At 38.6% G+C, this 17,964-nt stretch overlaps 2 protein-coding genes across 2 annotated transcripts; both read left to right on the forward strand.

Moving 5' to 3' along the window:
- Positions 1-1,030: 1,030 nt before the first annotated feature.
- Positions 1,031-10,947, forward strand: LOC131799137 (tartrate-resistant acid phosphatase type 5). The gene is made up of 7 exons (XM_059116812.2): positions 1,031-1,289; positions 5,886-6,135; positions 7,267-7,339; positions 7,963-8,037; positions 8,123-8,270; positions 8,526-8,629; positions 10,145-10,947. The coding sequence occupies exons 1-7, from the start codon at positions 1,119-1,121 to the stop codon at positions 10,329-10,331; spliced, it is 1,008 nt and encodes a 335-aa protein (XP_058972795.1). The 5' UTR covers positions 1,031-1,118; the 3' UTR covers positions 10,332-10,947.
- Positions 10,948-13,797: 2,850 nt separating this feature from the next.
- On the forward strand, positions 13,798-15,580 carry LOC131799028 (histamine H2 receptor-like). The gene is made up of 2 exons (XM_059116697.2): positions 13,798-14,554; positions 15,210-15,580. The coding sequence occupies exons 1-2, from the start codon at positions 13,798-13,800 to the stop codon at positions 15,578-15,580; spliced, it is 1,128 nt and encodes a 375-aa protein (XP_058972680.2).
- Positions 15,581-17,964: the final 2,384 nt, after the last annotated feature.

Consider the following 17,964-nt stretch of genomic DNA (forward strand, 5'->3'; position numbering starts at 1 on the left):
AAAATGCTTGACCTTTCGACTCGTACGAGTGACTAGCCACTTATTTCTAGGAAACATCACTAACTAAAGAAGCTCTTGGTTGTTGAAAAAATTCTCCTCGTCGGTTCCTTAAGAAATGTATAGAGAACAGTATGGAGAATATGCATAATCATGTGAGGGAGTAAAGGGCTGAATAAATTGCACGATAGGATACCTTGGGGAAAGAGTCGCTCATCGTGTTTGTCACCATCAATCGGGAAGTCTGGAATCAGTCGAGTCTAAAGGAACGGGCGGCCAGCCGGAAGTAACAACGGAGAGCACACCATTTGTTCTGGGGAAAAGCTTTCACAGCACCGCGACAACGGATCACTTTTCATCCCTCCATAAATAAACTCATAACTTTTATTTTAAAATTCAAAAGGTTGGTGATTACAATTGTAAATTGTTCAAAGCGAGAATTTGTGGTTGGAGGTGTTCGTTCATTTCGCCGCGGCCTCTCCTAAACATCCTTTGGTTCGTTTTTGTCTGACAAGTGAAAAAAGATGCTTATTGTGTTTTTTGCCCTTTTAGTAAAAATAAATTGAAGAGTCCCTTTGTGAGCTAACGTGCTTTCCGGTTTGGTTGGAGATCGGTTCAGTTCGGTTCGAAAGTCAGTTTCCACCAATCTAGATATGCGGAAACTCTCTAAATAAATTATCACTTCGAAAAATAAGCCCTTTCTCTCTTGAAACCGCAGCTTTAGCGAGAACTAAATATGGAGATCATAAGAATTCAATTACGTTACACTAGCCGTCTTTTCGTTTTAAAATAACAATCTTTATACAATCAATATGAGAAAAGACTTCAGTTTTTAAGGATCAGTTCACGCTATTGGGCAAGATTTTACCTTTAAAAAGCAAAATTATAGTGTCAAGCGCATGCATGCTTTAACTATTTCAATTACACCAAGGTGTTGACTTAAGCCACTTAAAACACAGGTGCCATTGCGCGTGCGTAGATCATGAGTTAAAATTTACGTCATGAAAGGTCTTATTATGACAGCTTAATGAGACAAGTAAGATTCGAGAGTTCAATTATAACATGAAAAGCCACAGAGGTGGAATGTAGAACGATCGAAAACGACTCATGGCAGGAGATGAATGGAGGAGGTTAGAATCTTGTTCCTGTTTCTGTTCTCACAGATATGTTTCCATGTCGGCGCTACAGAATATCCAAGACTCACGTTCGCTGCGATTGGAGATTTCGGTGGAATTCCTCTACCGCCATATACCACATACATGCAAAAGAAGATAGCCAAAGTAATGGGCAAGGTGAGTGTTCAAGAGTCGCTTACCGACTTTAAAACGATTTGCTTATCAGAGTTCTGATCCGTTTTATATTTTGTGACCGGTTGCTTGTACTTCTCTATTCAATTTAACTGGTGTTTTGTGTTTCAAGGAGCCTGAGAAACAAAACTATTAGCGTCTCTGCGAAAGCCTATGTAATTGTTCGCGAGGCGCGCCGAGATAATCTAGCCGAAGTGAAAATAACCCAAGTCGAAACTAAGGCGCCTAAAGTTAATTTTTATTAATCGGATGACTTAGTCGGCCAAATCCTCCGGAAACCTTGAAGTGGTCAAGTTCAGGAGGGTGATAAATTATTGACGGGAATACCAACTGATCCTTAGGCAACTGATCTTTCTAGCTGGTTCGTTAGCTGTCGATTTCAAACAACGCTTACATGGTAACCAATGTTTCATAAATTTATTTGGGTGAAACTGCTCCCATAGAGCTGAAACAAACAACAGAACCATTTGAATAGAATTAAAATCTAGTATTTATGGTCTAAAAATGTAAATTTTTACTTTTAGTAATGCTTGACACGGTATTTAAGGTTGTAGGAAATTTTTCATTGCAAATCTTTCTCATTTAGTCGAGACGAAAAAGCGGAGTTGACGGTATCCTGTTTGAATTTAAATAAAATTTCACGTTGGCAATTTTGTTTTATAGATCATGGAAACTATGCAAGCCATAGCACATTCAGTACACGGCAACCAATGGTTCGGAATTTTTTAACAAGGAATATTTCTCGTAGAACCGAAACTAACAATTATGATATCCGTCTCGAATTGAGTAAAAAATGTCACAAATTTGGCTCGTAAAACACTTGAAGATAATTTCTGCCAGTTCTTATCGCCATCGAGATTTTTTCAGTAATTTATGAATTGTATCATATTAGCAGCTTGAATATTTTCTTCATGAGCTCTTGCTAAAAGAAAGCTTATTTCCGCTTGAACGTAAGGTAATAAAATTCTCATTTTCAATAAATGTTGATTACAGTTCGTATGAAGATCCGTGGAGGATTGATTTTTTTCGGTAGATCAGTGAATATTTGGATAGATGTCCTCGGAATAAACTTGCTTTTATAGAAAACTCGCTCTCAGTTTTCCCAAACTCTTAAGTGAGCTGTCACCTGAAAACAAGTGTCAAGTTATTATCTTTGTCTTAAACGTTTGCATCTGGAATATTCCTCTGTATCATCTGTCCTGGGCGCCTACTAAGTCTTAAGTAAATAATACGTTATTTGACATGTAAGGACAGTTTAGCGAAGTAACTAGTTACTGAAATGCTCTATAAACGATTCAAAACGCTTTTGCTGAGCACAATGCATTTAATCTAAATCAGCTTTAATGAATTCCGCATTTACAAGTGCCTTGATTCAGCTGTTGTTCAGTTTGCAAAAAGTGCTTTTTCAGCTGTGCTGTTCGAATTCAAAACTTCACTTAGGACTTTCAGTGCTAAATCAGTGAGAATGAGACTTTTCTTTGACATGGGTGTCAGAGGATAATTTAATGACCATTTGGTCGCGAGATAAGACTCGCGCCAAACTGGAGCCGTTGCGATAAAGCACTCATTTTAAAGGACACGTGATTGAAACTCAACACCAAAGGAACTGATAATTTTCGGCAAGGTGAAACCTTAAATCCATTTCTTCCTTTTGAACACAAGATGCCTCTCCTGGATTAAAAGAGAAATTTTTCAATCTCACTCAAATTTGAGCCAAAGAAATCAGAGTGTTTTAAACAGTTCACTCCTAATAACTCAAACCCAAGTTATCTCTATCTTCGCAATAACAGCCAAAATCAATTTCCTAAGGGTTTCTTTCACAGACTTAGCGTGTTTTTACCTTTGGTAACTTGAACGTTATTGAACTATAACCTAACGCGGACTCAAAATAATTGTTGTTTCTCCTGGGATCATTTTCTGTACAATTTTACCCTCGATAACCCGAACTAGAGTTAGACAATTTGTAACAAGTTCTTACACGGAGCATCCAAGTCCAAAATCAAGAAAATTGAATTGATTTAGTAGCAATCGTAGATTCTTTTTTTTTTCTTATTATACATCACTCAAAACGGCTATTTTTTACCGGGTTTTACCGATTTGAGACTCTATTTTTCAAACTAAGACCCTCAAGAACTAAATTTTGATTAAACGTTCGCTGTATGACTAGAGATAAAGGAAACACCATTTTTGCTAATTTCCTCTTATTTGTTCTCAACTCAAAATAGCTCGTATTCTGATTGATTCAAACCTTTTTTAGTTTCCTCTGAAGGTTCGAGTTATCGGCAGCCACTGAACAGTATTCGAGTGGGTGGCAAATTTATGCGACGCAAAGCTAAATAAAGTAACTTATGTTAAAAAAACAATCTTTTTTGGTGGTTCCTGTTGAATGATAGATTTCATCTTCCGATATGATTACACCGGTTATCGGTTTATGCATGCCATTGTATCGAACTTAAGTAGTGAAAATCCTCAAAGATAATCAGCACACATGAAAAGTAACACACTTTAGTGACTTATCGAGGGGATAGACTGAATAAATCGGAAAAGATGTTTTAACTCAAGTTGAAGAATTCTCAAAATCCACGCTTAAACTAGAATCTAATCAGCTTCATATGGTGAGTGCCCAATAATCCGATTTGCAAGAGAAAAAAAAAAGGAAAAAAGGAAGGGAGATTCACGCATAGAGGGCAAACCTCACGTAACATTGCGAGACATGAAAATGGGATTAATAGCCCCCCCCCCTCTAGAAGAAGAAACCAACATCGTGCGAGTGACGTCACGCATGGCTAAAGCTAGACAAATTTTTCATCACAGCTTAGTAGTAGATTTAAAAGATTGATTAATCTGATTTGCGGAAAGGTGACGCTATCTATGATTTATGAATGAAATATTCTTAAGATTCTCACCCAGCCGATAAGGGTTATCGAGTATGAAACATATTGCAATCTGAACTATGCAAGTGACCTCGCACTGAATGCATTCAGGCGTATGTAATTCTGTTTGAATTGAAACTGAACCAGCAAATAATTCCGACACTGTGAGGCTTAAACTGCGCAACGCAGAGTTAGAAGTGATATTCCCTAAATGTTACTTAACCCTTTCACTCCCACAAGTGACCAAGACAGAATTTCTCCTTACAATATCAATACAATATCAAGCAGGCAGGTGATGAGAATAGAGAAAAATATCAATCATGGGATTATTAGTTGATCCAATACCAAATTCTCTGAACTAACATCATAAGAATTGTATGGCAGATAGTAAGGAGAATTACTAATCAGATCTTGGTAGTGAAAGGGTTAATGTTGTTGAATGTTTGTCCCACCCCCCCCTTCCTTCGATACGATGAAAGTGAAATTAACCTTCGGACAACGTTTTAGAATTGTCAGAGAAGAAAGAAACCTTAAAAAAAGTCATCGTAATAATAAAAAAACTGCTTGTAAGTGCTTTTTCCCTGCGCTTTTAAGACAAATGAAAGGTAAGAAACGTAATAGCCTTCAGTCGACACGAAAAAAAGCTTAAGCTTTATTCACAGACATTGCACTGTTCCTCGAGCTTCGCTATCAGAAACTTTGCGGAACGTGTAATCTCTGCGGACAAAAATGCGAGCACATTTTAGCACTTAATGGGTGTCTTGTTATTTGTGAAAGAATCTCTTTATTTTCTAACTGCTGGGTTAATATAAGGATAAATGGAGAAGTAAACGAGTCTGAAAGTCTGTAATAAAACGACTTGTTCAAGCTTCCTATGATCTCTTCTGAGTTCCTTTTCAAAACCGCTGGAAATTTTATAAAATGCATAAAAAGAACTTGGCATCTTTGACGCGCTTAAGGCTTCATTCTCTACGCAGCCTCTTATAAAGCCGTTCTGGGAATAGTTCATTTCATACGCAATTTAAAACTTCAGCTTAAGTGGTCGAATTAGTTATTTTTACTTTGCATTTGAAATTTTGCAGTTTTATCACAGGTAACCCATGCTCGCGCAAAGAGCCTTCGTAAATATGCAAATATGTTTACGTTGCGCAATGGGCGAAATATGAGGATAAAAAGCTGAACTAGTTTTGAATGAAGACAAACGTACCTCACTTAAGTGGTTGACCCTTGCATCATGTGAGTTATCTGAGCTAATTTAGGGCCGTCTAGCTCAGTTTAAGTTTATCTGCTTTGTCTTCTATATAACCCTTCATAGAGAGCAAAGAAGATGAACTAAAACCGAGTTAAACGACCCTAAATCAGCCCGTAAAAGAGTAATAATCGAAACTAGGGTAGAATACTTTTAAACCAAACTTTCTGCAAACGCCAATAACAAAATTAACTTTTTAATTTGAAGTGTTCTTTTCCTCTCCGTAGCCGTTGAACAAATTCAACAGATAACATCTTCTGATCACGAAAAATATAAGCATTTTCACCATACTTCACATTCGTTTTAAAGACAGACAGCAGGAATTTGATTCTTTCTGTGTGCAGTTCCCATTAGCATGAACCTAAGTTGCTCAATACTGACTCGCCATTTTAAAATCGCCAGACAGCTTGACAAGGATTTTTGCATATGAATGACGTTTGTTTTTCTCATTATTTCTAGTACGCAGACTTAAAAGAAGTAAAATTTGTGCTTGGCTTAGGCGACAATTTCTATTATGAAGGTGTGAAGTCAGTTGAAGATCCCCGATTTTTTTCAACCTTTGAGCACGTGTATACGAACCCCGCTCTTAAATCAGCCACGTGGTATATGATCGCTGGAAACCATGACCACGCCTCTAATGTGTCTGCACAGATAGCCTATACTAAGGTGTCCCACCGCTGGCACTTTCCGGATTTCTTTTACTCTAGAGGTAAGGTTCTCACTTTCAGGCTGTTTCTGATCGATCGCTTTGTAATTCTTAACCTGTTGTAAAACTGAAATGCAATCTTTTGTCCCAGGTTGGCATTTTATTGGCATTACTTTTTTTCTTGTCTGGGTATTTGAACTATTTCTATCGAAGGGGCTCTTCACGCAACATTCTGATTGAAAGAGAGCAGTGAAGAAGTTGAAGAAGTTTTATAATTTGTCCAAAATGTTAATTTCTCACTCTTAAGTTAAGGTGAAGAATATCGATACTTTCCTGTGAACTATTCTAAAAGCAGGCTTATTGACAGAAATATTGTAGAGCTAGGCCGAAGAATTCCCACAGAAGAAAACCACCTCACTTATGCAGAAAAAAAAACGGAAAGGAAGAAACGACTCCTAGAAGGACCCAAAACATTATTATACCACTTGGCGGGGAAGATAAGAGTTTCTTTATCAATGTAGTGAATGTCTAAGCACGGCCGAACGGCACTGAGTCTGCGAGCAGACCTTCATAATAATAAGCGCTACACGACGCGTGTTTCCCCTGCCGTGTGAGGATTTGAGACGAGTCGGGTAGAGGTTTGCAGGGGGTCTGGCACTAATAGAACATCTTGCATGCCTGCCGCTGGCTTGCGTTGCTCAAGGCTTCATACTTGAGGGATCCACCTTTAGCCATAAAAATTGACAAATTTTAACCGTTTGTCGAATGAAAAGTTCAAGAAATGAATCGCTATCAGTAAAATGGCCAAAATCTTAACCAGTAACCATAAAATCCTACCCAAAAACTTTTCCGCAGGTAAAGAGATGCTCGCAACGATGCGCTAGCACGCCAATCAAACGGTGTCTTTTGGAAATTTTTTGTCATGATACAATCTAAGTTCTCCCTTTTCTTTGCTTTCCATGCGGTGATTATTTTTGTTTGCTAAATACAAAAATGAGCTCATTGCCCTGTGCTTCAAAGATTGTACGAAACACAACTGAATTCAAAGATTTGCTTCAAAATACGATTTTTTTTTATTTAATCTGCCCTGTCTCCTATTTCTTCCTCTCTTTCCTGTTCTTCTTTTTCTAAAGTTTTACTCTGTAACATCATCAAACGGTCAGACATAGCATATGATATTTGTGTTCTTATCAGTAATGCAGATCCCTGGATCAACAAAAACTGTTCAAATTGTAATGTTGGATACAACTCTCCTCTGCTGTAAAAAGTAAGTCTTTTCACATTACACCTGTAGTGTGTTTGTCCTTTCAAACTTCAGTTTTCTATACATAATATACCCACCGGTCCTGTTGACCGAGCATTAGGGAAAAGATATAGAGGCATAGAAGCCTGTTCCTTTTTTTTTTTTGGCCTTTTAGGCTTGGCCAAAAAAAAAAAAGAAACTTGCACCATAGAATTGCAAAATAATCGCGATTTTCTTGCTCAAAAGGTGATTTGCGATCCCATATCGTCAGAGATACGAAATTCTTAAAATTGGTTTGAATCTTTTTCGGGATAACGGCGGGTAACCAAGAACAATCCAGGTTTCTTTTCTTCCGAACTTGTCGCGTTACAAACTGTTACCAAAATTTAACGTAACGACAAACATAGGTTCAACAGGATTACCAAGCAAGTGTAAAAATAAAGCTACAAGATATTAAAAAACCTTTTACAAGATTGAATTTTAAATTTACTGGCGTCTTCCGGATGCTAAGAAAGTGTCCGCAATTAGGTGAATTCCGTAATTTTGTAGTTACACAATTTCTTTCAAAACAGTAGCCAAAATTACAAACGAATCTCCATGCAATTTACAGCCATCAAATACCTTGACTTTATTTCTCTCTTATTTAGTCAAAAAAAGTTGAAGAATCTGCCGAGTCAAAAAGATCAGTTAGAATGGATCGAACGAACGCTTAGAGACTCAAGGTGAGTGAAACCATTGTTATGTTTAAGATATTTATGTGAAAGGTGAGATGAAATCCTCTTACCATGCCATTTAATCATACTTCAGAGCGGATTATCTGATAGTAGCTGGCCATCATCCAGTCTTATCAGCTGGTATCCATGGCAGCACTCTGTATTTGGTATCTAAACTTAAACCACTGCTAGAGGAGAACGACGTCACAGTTTATCTCAGCGGTCATGATCACAATCTACAAGTAAGTGAGAGCTAATTCTAATCTTGCGCAGAAGCGATTCGCCCTCAGATTATTCTTATTGTACAGTTTCTATCAACAAAATTGTTCTTGGCGTAAATTTCTCGAATGTTCTTTCAACCTTTATGTCTGCTACGATTACAGAAGGGACACTTCCGTTAAATTTTCCTAGTCCCGAGGGTCTGTACTGTATGGCGATTTACTGTACTTACGAGAACGCGAAGAATAACATTCGAAATTTTTTTGGTTTACCCTCAGCATCTCAAGGAAGAGCACTCTAACGTGCACTACTTTGTGACAGGAAATGGAAATTTCTTCAATGCATTGGAAGAACACAAGTGGAAAGTAAAATCGTCACTGAAGTAAGTACTACGAATCGAATCAGTTGATCTGAGACAATCTAAGACTTCATTTTCTTCCTGGTTAGATCTGTTTGTTCCATTTGCTCGTACGAATTACAATCTGTACAGCTGCAAGTGTGTCTATCTCACTGCATAGTGTCAGTCTGTCTGTTTGTCTGTAAGGATCTTCATTTTGTTTGTCTGTTATCTGACTTAGGTCTGATGGTCGGTTTTCTCATCTATCTGCTCTTCTCACTTTTTCTACTTTTGTCTGTCTGTTGGTCTTTCAATGTGTTTGTCTTACTGTTGATTTTGTCTGCCTGCCCTTACCCTTGTTTGTCCCCGAGTTTTTCTCGACAGTCGTCTACCTGCATAGATAGAGATTTGTCTGACGAATAGCTAATTGCTGCAATTCTCGTCCTTTTTCCCTGTCTGACTGTTTGCGTGTCTGTCTGTTTGTTGCGGTCATCCATTTTGAAATTCCTTTACTGCCAGAGGGAACAAACAAACAAAGAACATGATAAATGGGATAAGAAGCCATGCACTGAAGTGTGGTCGAGTAAGGACGCTTAAAGAAAAATCATAAGAAATGGAAGTGTAAAAGATGGTTAAATTTATTTGACTTAAGTATAGGAAAAAGGAAAAAAAATTGTTTTCCACCAAAGAACGAGACATTTCGAATCAGCAGTTGGATCTTTTTCCAGTGGGTAACAGGCAACTCATCAGAGATCGAGGACTTATACTAAAGTCATGGGTAACAAGCGTCTTTCATGTTGCTGAGATGTTATACATGTATCATTTATGACTAATGCACTTCCGGTTTTAATTGAATTTCAAAGTTCCATTGTTTCTTGAGCCTTGTAATTAGTAGTGCCTCTCGATCGAGTTTCCTGTCTAGTCTGAAGGTCTCTAAGCTCTAAATTGACAATGATGAGGTCAAAAATAGTTGAATTTGCAATGAGTAATTTAATTAAAAGTGGGTTTAGTTCAGTCAGGTCGCTGAGAAGTTTAGCCTTCTTTGGAATTAACTACTTCAAAACGATCTCAGATATAAACGCGATTTACAGATGAGAAAACCAGCTTAATTTTGAACAAAAATTCTTAACCATGGACTTTCACCCCTAGCCTGGTAATAAACATTGTTTGAATGACGTGGCAATGCAGGTTTTAGAGTTTTAGTTCTGCGATCTCTTTCCATGGGCCTAAACGCGATTTACGGGTGAGAAAACCAGCTTAATTTGCAGCAAAAAATTCCTAACCATAGCCTTTCACCCCTAGCCTGGTAATAAACAACATTTTTAAATGGCGTGACAATGCAAGTCTTAGAGTTTTAGTTTCTGCGATCTCTCTCCACGAGCCCTTATTGCCTTGACCAGCTATCGGCGTTTTTCTTCAAGACCAGGGTCTAGAAACGAGGCTGAAGTTATTTCTTGTGCGCCAAGGTGGAATTGACCGCTGCCTGCCTACGTTAAGATAGAGATTAGTTTATGTGTTTTTTATGTATTTTGTTGTTAATCTAAGTGTGACATTTTTCAGGTATTTTAATGGACAAACTGGAGCATTTACTTTACTCGAAGCTACTCCTGATTTTCTTATGATCTCGCAAATAGACGATAGAGGACGACAGGTGTATCAAGCGAAGTTATTACCGAGGACTTCTTCTCAACCACAGAGCGATGCTGAAAATACGATTCTCGACGAGTTCTTCACTTCACAAACTTGAATCAGATAGAGTTGTCTGGTTGTAAAATCCCACTCGATTAGCTGAAAGTAGTCTCAAATTTGTATGTAAATACGTTTTCATCATGATAGAGGGCATTTCAAGTGAGCGTTTTAAGACCAAAGCAGTCACAGCAACCACTGAGATGTGACAGTGATATTACAAGGAACCAATCAGAACTCAAATAAGATACTTTTAAACGTCCTGAAGCGCGGGAAAATGACAGTAACCAAGTTCCATTGATGTAACATTTGCATCTGATTGGTTGAGGAGGTGATACAGCTTGATTAGAAAAATCACAGAGGAAAACAAAGCCAATTTAATCTCAGTTTTCCTTAGAAACTTCATTGGGAGCTGCTCATGAGACATAAGATAACAATAAATTACCAAAGCCTTGAGGCGCTTATTTCAGGGAAAAAAATTGTATTTTAGATAAGAGGAGGGGATTGGGTATCGGGGTCAGTGTTAGCAGTAGTCTGGCTATCTCGTACTCAGATCCTAACATGTAACTGCAACCACTTTGCCATGAAAGTTCTGGGTACGAGACCAGTTGTTTAGGGCTGTTAGAGTATTTTTAAATTTAATATTAATAGGTCTTATTAAAATTACGTTTATGGATGGTTCTTCGATTTTGCCTTACTTGTAATTTTGTCATCCTTCTCCTGTTTGCGCCGAAAGATAGAGGCGGTGCGGAGCTCGCTAAAGGCAAATTTACTATATTTGCATCCCTTGCTCTTAGGAGACATATTAAGTTGGCATACATGATTGCATGTCACGCGGGCGCAGGCCCAGGTTTCTTACTAAGAACTTACGGCACCAAGAGATAATCATAGACTCCTGACGGCGCATAATGAATGTCATTGACCAACAAAGTTTGCTTATGTAACTTGACTTGTGTTATTTAGCTTTTATTTCAATTTTTAAAGTTACCTCGGAACCTGTTTTTTAAACGGATGAGGAAACATTCGCACAACAGTTCGCGGTCTAAAATTGATGAATTTTCTTGGTTACTTTACCAGCAAGCCTCGGCGATATAAACTAGACCCAGTTTTCTTTCTAACGCCGTATTATTTAGAACGCTGACCACTAGAAACTGGCCCGCACTTTAAGACACATGTTCAATTTTCCCCCACGTTAAACACGAAACGCTCATTGTTTGAACAAATGAGAAAAAGTTGCAAAGGAAATTGCGAGCTTTATTCCAAGGTCTTGCTTGTCATTCTCTGTGAATACAGACTAAAACCCTGTAAGGCTGCACGTAAGAAGCAGCTAAGCAAACACCCAACGTGTACCTCAAAAATTCTCGTGGAGTTACATTCCGCAGATTACGATCTTTGGTGTTTTTCTTTAGCGTTTTTCTTTTAGTTTTTCTCTTTGTTCAGTGTGTTATTTTGTGGTTCGAAAATTTTTTCAGGGAACTACTTTTACGCAATTTTCTGTTCGAGCAGCAGAATGTGAACAGTCAAAGAAGGTAGTGACAACTTTCATGACTTGTTAAGTTTCAGCACATGTTTTTTTTATAATACTTCGAAGCCAATACACAATATATCTTATTGCTCTAAGAAGCGAACAGCAACAACATAAATAAAGCGAAAACATGCCCTAACCCTCCCTAGTCTTCTTGGATTTTTATTGGACTGAAAATGGTAAATTTTTCTAAACTTATCTGTTTTTTTCCGCGGAAGATTAATTTTGCAGATCAAGGATAATCTTTAAAATCGAAAAGTTATCAAGCTACAACTGAATTTACGAAACCAGTTTGAAAACTGAGTTGAATCCAGGGAACTAGTAAACCAACAATAAAAGTTTGAGAAAGCCGGCCTAATGGTTGCAGAGAAAGTTTCCCAATGTATTTAGATAAGTCCATTGTCTCATAGCGCTAAAACCGTGCAACAATGAGCTTAGCTCTACCAGCACGTTTATCGAGAAAATCTTTGTACGTAGTCTGACGAAGATCCCTTTAAAAATAGCACGTTCACTGCAAGTTTATTTCCTCGTTTTTGTGCGAATTGTTTTCATGTCGGTTGAATAGTCGCAATTAAATTTTCTTTTCTATTTTAGGAAAACAACACTTTCCTGCGTTTTGGACGCAAACATATAAACAGTATCAGGACAGATTATCAAAACTGACCCGCAGGCAACTGTCTAAATGCTTACGTTAACATGATTTGACGCTATGGATGACAACCATGAATAAGATGAGAAAATTAGGGGTCTTGATTTTGGCAAACTTAATTGCCTTGAAATGTTTGTGCTAACATCATTATCGACAGGTGCACATGGTGACAATAACGACACTTATTTTTCAAGAACTTCTCCAAACTAAGATAAGGTTTTATCTAAACTGCTCAACCGGTACTTATCACATAACGGGTCAAAAAGGGAGATGTGCCTACGGAGATATTAAAAGCGACGAACTCAATCCATTTTAAACGTCGCGTATCTTACGTCGAATAAAACTGTCAAAAATAAATTGTTCACCATTACTGAATTAATCTTTGGCACGGCGTGCTGTTTGCCAGGGTTGTAAAAAGAAAATAAAAAATAAAACTGAAGTAGCGAATATCGTCGGAAACATCTGCACCAGAGTCATTCTAAGATCTGCTTAAGACTTCATGTCTATGTGTATTACGAGGCGGGGAGGAACATTCTTAACCCGTGGGAAATTTTTCGTGAAACTCGCTTTGTTTCGTTAAACGCAAAACGTGTTTCCCAAGAACCGTATGTACTCTAAATAATGCACGAACCAGTTCACCGATTGTCAACACACTTTAATTCAACCTTTACTTCAACGCTGTTAAAATTTGCTGGGTAGAACATTGATCTTTAGATTTTTATCAAAACTCGAATTTTATTCGAATTTTTAATGAGCTAAAAAAACTTTCAAAATGACTGATATCATAGGAAAAGGAATAGATCTGAACAACTGCATGTTCTTATCAAATTTTTCTCTATCCTATTTGTGAACAATGTCACATTTATATGCATGATATTGATGATTTATACACTGGCGCCTTAATTCAAGATAAAGTTTATTATCCCACACTGAATTTTTATCCTAACTTTATCAAATAAATTATTTTTTTGATAAATCTTTGAATAACCGTTGGCACCTGCATTTGATGCGTCATACATTACCTAGTTTATGGTTGAAGTAAATAGAAATTACTTTCTTAAGTGTGCTGTAAACTTAACGCTAGAAGAATCGCCGGAACAGGGGAATTTCCTTCCAAATTTTGAGTCAATACATATTTATATAAATTCTGCCAGCGTTTATTGTTAGGATCTCGTCCACTTAAAAATTATTTGAGTATGGCAGCTTTTTGTTCAATTAGGAGGAAATGAACTTAAGCTGCTCAAAAGGTCTTTTACTCTTTATGTTGCTCCAAAACATCAGGATGTAATTTGAGCGAACGAGAGTCACTCGAACACTTTAATGAATTACATCGTTGGAAGACGCTTTTGAAACATGTCTGCTTCTACCTTCACTTCTCTCGATTCCAGTCCTACTTTTGCGACAACCCTTCCGAGCGCCATGTCGGCAGCGGTACAAACAACCATTTTGAGCGCAACATTAGTGGTAAACTTTCTTGGCAACATCTGTGTCTGCCTGGCTGTTTATCATGTGCGATCTCTCCGTCAAAAACCGAATAGTTCTGTCCTTGTTAGTTTAGCAGTGTCCGACTTCTCTCTGTTATCATTCCTTGTGTTTCGTTTGATATGGCTGTACGAACATGAAGCCGCGTGTAAAGTGAGTGAGTACTTTTTGGGGCTGTTATCCATACTGTTGTATGTCAGTATTACTCACATCTGTCTCCTCAGCTGCGATCGCTACGCGGCGATATTGTATCCCTTGAGGTACTCAGCCATCGTCACCAAAAAGCGCGTCAGCCGTGCGTTGTTTGCAGCTTGGTTTGCCCCGGTGTTATCTATTACAGTCACAAATTGGACTCATGACAATTCCAATCGTTCTGATTTCTGGAGAAGCATTATTGGCTGTTCGCAGAATTTTGATAAGCCTTCCTTGGAGCATACTTGTCATATTGCGTTCAATATTACCTTCTTCGTTGGTATCCCTTTTGCAGTAATTTTATTCGTGTACGGTCGTCTGGCTAAGATCTCGTGGTCTCAGAACAACAGAGTCGAACCCGGTGAAAACCTGAATCTCGAAGCAGCTGAAATGAAGAGGAAAAAGAAAAAAGAAATGAAGTGGATGCGAACCATAGGTAAGATGTTTGAAGCGCTTTATAATCTGCGTAAGTTGTGGCTTGTTGATCTGAGGGACGGCGTCAAAATAACACATTCAAGCAAAATTGTTTTCAGCGTTAGATTCAAGTATAACAGTTATTAGTACCACACATATAGACCTCGCGCCAAAAGTACACACTGTTTCAGGTTTCCGGTCAAGAAAACACCTCATTTAAGACGCTTAATAGTGAACTTACATTTCTCGTTTAAGGCTAAAGACTTCGGAAACCATGCTCTCCGCTATGGGAGTGAAACGTGCAAGAGGGATGGCTTGAAAAAAATAACGCTTGTTCATTTTTTCGGTTAAAGTGGCGCGAAAATTCCCCGTGTCGAGGAGGAAGCGCTAATGCTAAAGCGATCATCGGTGAAGATACACCACTAAACAAACGCCTTTCGCCTCGCACGTGTCTCTTTTCACGTGCGCCCGCCTTGCCGTCGCCTCATGAGCCCAAGTTTTGCGTGATGCCTGTTTCATGTCTGGGAGGTTGAAGAATCTAACAACATATTAAGTCCGGGCTCAGCTTTGTCACTCACAGAGAGGGGCCGTTTTTCTGCTCACCCAATAGTGTCCCTCGACTTCGAGGGATATGAAAAATACAATAACGCCGTTTGATTTGTTTCATTTTTTTTCAGCGATGGTAGTTGGTGCGTTTACATTCTGCTATCTCCCGGGAGTCATTTGTTTGTTAATCACAGCAACAATTGGTCCCAGTCGAGTTCCCAACGAAGTTATGTCGGCCGTTGTTGTGATGGTTGTCATCAACAGCGCTCTGAACCCGATTATCTACATGATCAGATCCAACGAATTTCAACGTGGTTTCAAGAGAATTTTCCAATTTCCCTCGCTCACACGCAATACTACTCTCAACACAATCTGCATTCCCATTGGTGGGAACCGACGAGATTTGTCAACGCTTGTGGTACACGATGACCCGCCATCTTTCCTAGGTTTTCCACGAAATCACGCAACTTTTACCAAGACTCGAAGACCAGTATTATCGTAGTTAACTGTGTCTTTCTCTTTTGGGAGACGCAGTATGGCTAACGGTCAATCGTGCTGAACTCTAGGTCTTGAGGCTGGGGGTTCGTGCCCAGGCCGGGTCGTTTTGCTTCGTTCTTGATAAGAAACTTTACTCCTTCAGTGCATCTCTCCCACCTCTCTTTGCCCAGGCTCACCCGGGGGGGGGGGGGGGTAAAAACAAGCGGAGGATTTTCCTGCAATCGTATAAAAATACTATTGAGTAGGATTAGATATACTCATTGTAGCTAAATGTGGGAGACCCCCGCTCGCCTTAAGGTCAGCCTATTGCGCTGGATTCTGGGTCGAGAATCTGGGTTCGAGACCTGGCCGGGTCAATGTGTTGTGTTCTGGGGCGAAACACCTGACTCTCACAGCGTCTCTCTCCGCCCAGGAGTAGGAATGGGTACCGGCAAAGTGTCAGGGGAGCCTGATGAAACCTCGTGGCATCCAAACCAGGGGGGAGTAGCAACAGTAATACTTCTAGTCGTTTAATGCTATGGAAACTTGGACGAGCTCCGGCTGGAAAGATCACTTGGCTCGTGTATAGACTTTTATTGTAACTAACTGCTACACAAACCTTCATTGAGACTCAGGATTAGTCTATCATTGTACCTTCATGGGATCTCCGAAAACGAGAGCGCACCATGATCCCTGAAACATTTTTTGATCAAGTGGATTGAGGAATATTAATAAAGAAGTCCGCCAACTGAAGTAGTTCAGTATAAGTTTGAACTGTAATGTTCACTTTTCCTGAGAAGAGACTGAAAAATAAATATTGACTGAACTTGCCAAGAAAGAGCCTTGTGAAACATGCACAGTGGTTGTTAGCCACCTCATTACGACTGGTTTTGTTCTATCATATTCAACAGCTGCGGTATGGACGGTAACTTGTCTGATTAAAAGGAACTGCAAAGTTAATTTAAGTAATAAAAAGGGTTAGTTTCTAACGAAATTGTGGTGCTCCGTCGGTAGGGGGTGATACAAGATAATTTGGTTTTATCCACCGAGTTGCTAATGTAAGTTGGCCACCGTACAGGGTTTATAAAGCTGACGTTTCGAGCGTTAGTTCTTCGTCAGAGAGAAATAAAAATTTAAAGTAAGATTTCTGCATAATTGAGTTGGTTAATTTGGAAGCGTAACCAATAGGTTCCATATAAACAAGAGACAAACTGATCAGATATCAGGCTGGTCTAATGGTCGTAAAACATCTTTTCACTATGCTTTGGAAAGACAATAATGTTGAGAATGGTGACTGAGTCTCATTGGAGGTGGCCAAAAGGAAGATCTCAGGGAATTGATATCAAATCGCACGTCGAAGACCCCTTCCTTTTCACATCCGGTCTCCTAAATTTTTGTGAGGTGATTGCTAAAGTTATAAATATTTCGAGATAAATTAGTAAAAGACCCTTGGAATACCACCCCTCTCCCCGTTAATCGCTCCTCTCCCATCCCCCACTCATAACTATTTCATTCTTCTCGAATACGATGAACTAAGGCGTGACCTGGCAACAGTCCACAGATCACGGAAACTTTCTGGTTGAAGACTCGTGCATGAAACACTGTGTAAGGAGAGGGTTCTGACCTGTTGGCTGTGATTCAACATGGCGGAACGGGTTCGAAACCAAAGAAAAGCGAATTATCAAGACTATGAATTCCGTTTCCTGTAACTGATCACCCTGTGGGTTTATATATCAGAAGCAGTCACGAACTTATCCACACCGCTAAACGTAGGAATAAGTGGTGAGTGAAATAAAAAATATGGTAAAACAAATGACACTATTTATCGTGGGAAAATGTTGTAATGCGCTCTTTTTCATGAAAGAACATCTAATCTTGTAGACGAAGCCGAACGTTTGCTTTTGATATGATCCTAAGGTTAAACACAGTTATAAAAATTCAAAACATGTCCTAAAGTAATTGGGTAATTTTCCTGTTGGACCACTGTTCTAAGTTAGTTTCGTCTTCGTTCCACATATGCATAAATAAATCAGTTAAGTTAAAATAACTTTTTTAACCTTCTCTAAGAGGTTGTTAAGATATTGTTGAAAACCTTAGCCTTGACGTTGGTGTAAAAATAGTTCTTATATAAAAAATGGTTAAATTAGTATTATTGTTAAGAAGCATTTAGTTATTTTATCAGTTAGTCAGTTCAGTATGATTTTTCATTATGATTATGATTTTTCGTTTATATTTAGGAAGTATTTGATGCATGAATTCGAATTCCAAAGTTGTTTAGGTTTGAGCTGTCGTGATGAGTTTCCGAATTGTGACCGCCTTTTCTAACTTCCTCAAGTGGACGTGCTTAGTTTGTTTACTGACCTCGCTTTAGACCTACTCGAAAGTTCTTGTTTTGACTAATTATAACTC

Source organism: Pocillopora verrucosa, chromosome 3 (assembly GCF_036669915.1).
Source record: "Pocillopora verrucosa isolate sample1 chromosome 3, ASM3666991v2, whole genome shotgun sequence".
Classification (NCBI taxonomy): domain Eukaryota; kingdom Metazoa; phylum Cnidaria; class Anthozoa; order Scleractinia; family Pocilloporidae; genus Pocillopora; species Pocillopora verrucosa.

What these genes read in the sequence shown, in the direction of transcription:
- LOC131799137 (XM_059116812.2), top strand. Translation starts at nt 1,119, where the DNA reads ATGGAGGAGGTTAGAATCTTGTTCCTGTTTCTGTTCTCACAGATATGT. An exon ending in CGAACGCTTAGAGACTCAAG is followed by an intron (nt 8,038 to 8,122) that starts GTGAGTGAAACC and finishes ATCATACTTCAG; the next exon opens with AGCGGATTATCTGATAGTAG. An exon ending in AAAGTAAAATCGTCACTGAA is followed by an intron (nt 8,630 to 10,144) that starts GTAAGTACTACG and finishes GACATTTTTCAG; the next exon opens with GTATTTTAATGGACAAACTG.
- LOC131799028 (XM_059116697.2), top strand. Translation starts at nt 13,798, where the DNA reads ATGTCTGCTTCTACCTTCACTTCTCTCGATTCCAGTCCTACTTTTGCG. An exon ending in GAAGTGGATGCGAACCATAG is followed by an intron (nt 14,555 to 15,209) that starts GTAAGATGTTTG and finishes ATTTTTTTTCAG; the next exon opens with CGATGGTAGTTGGTGCGTTT.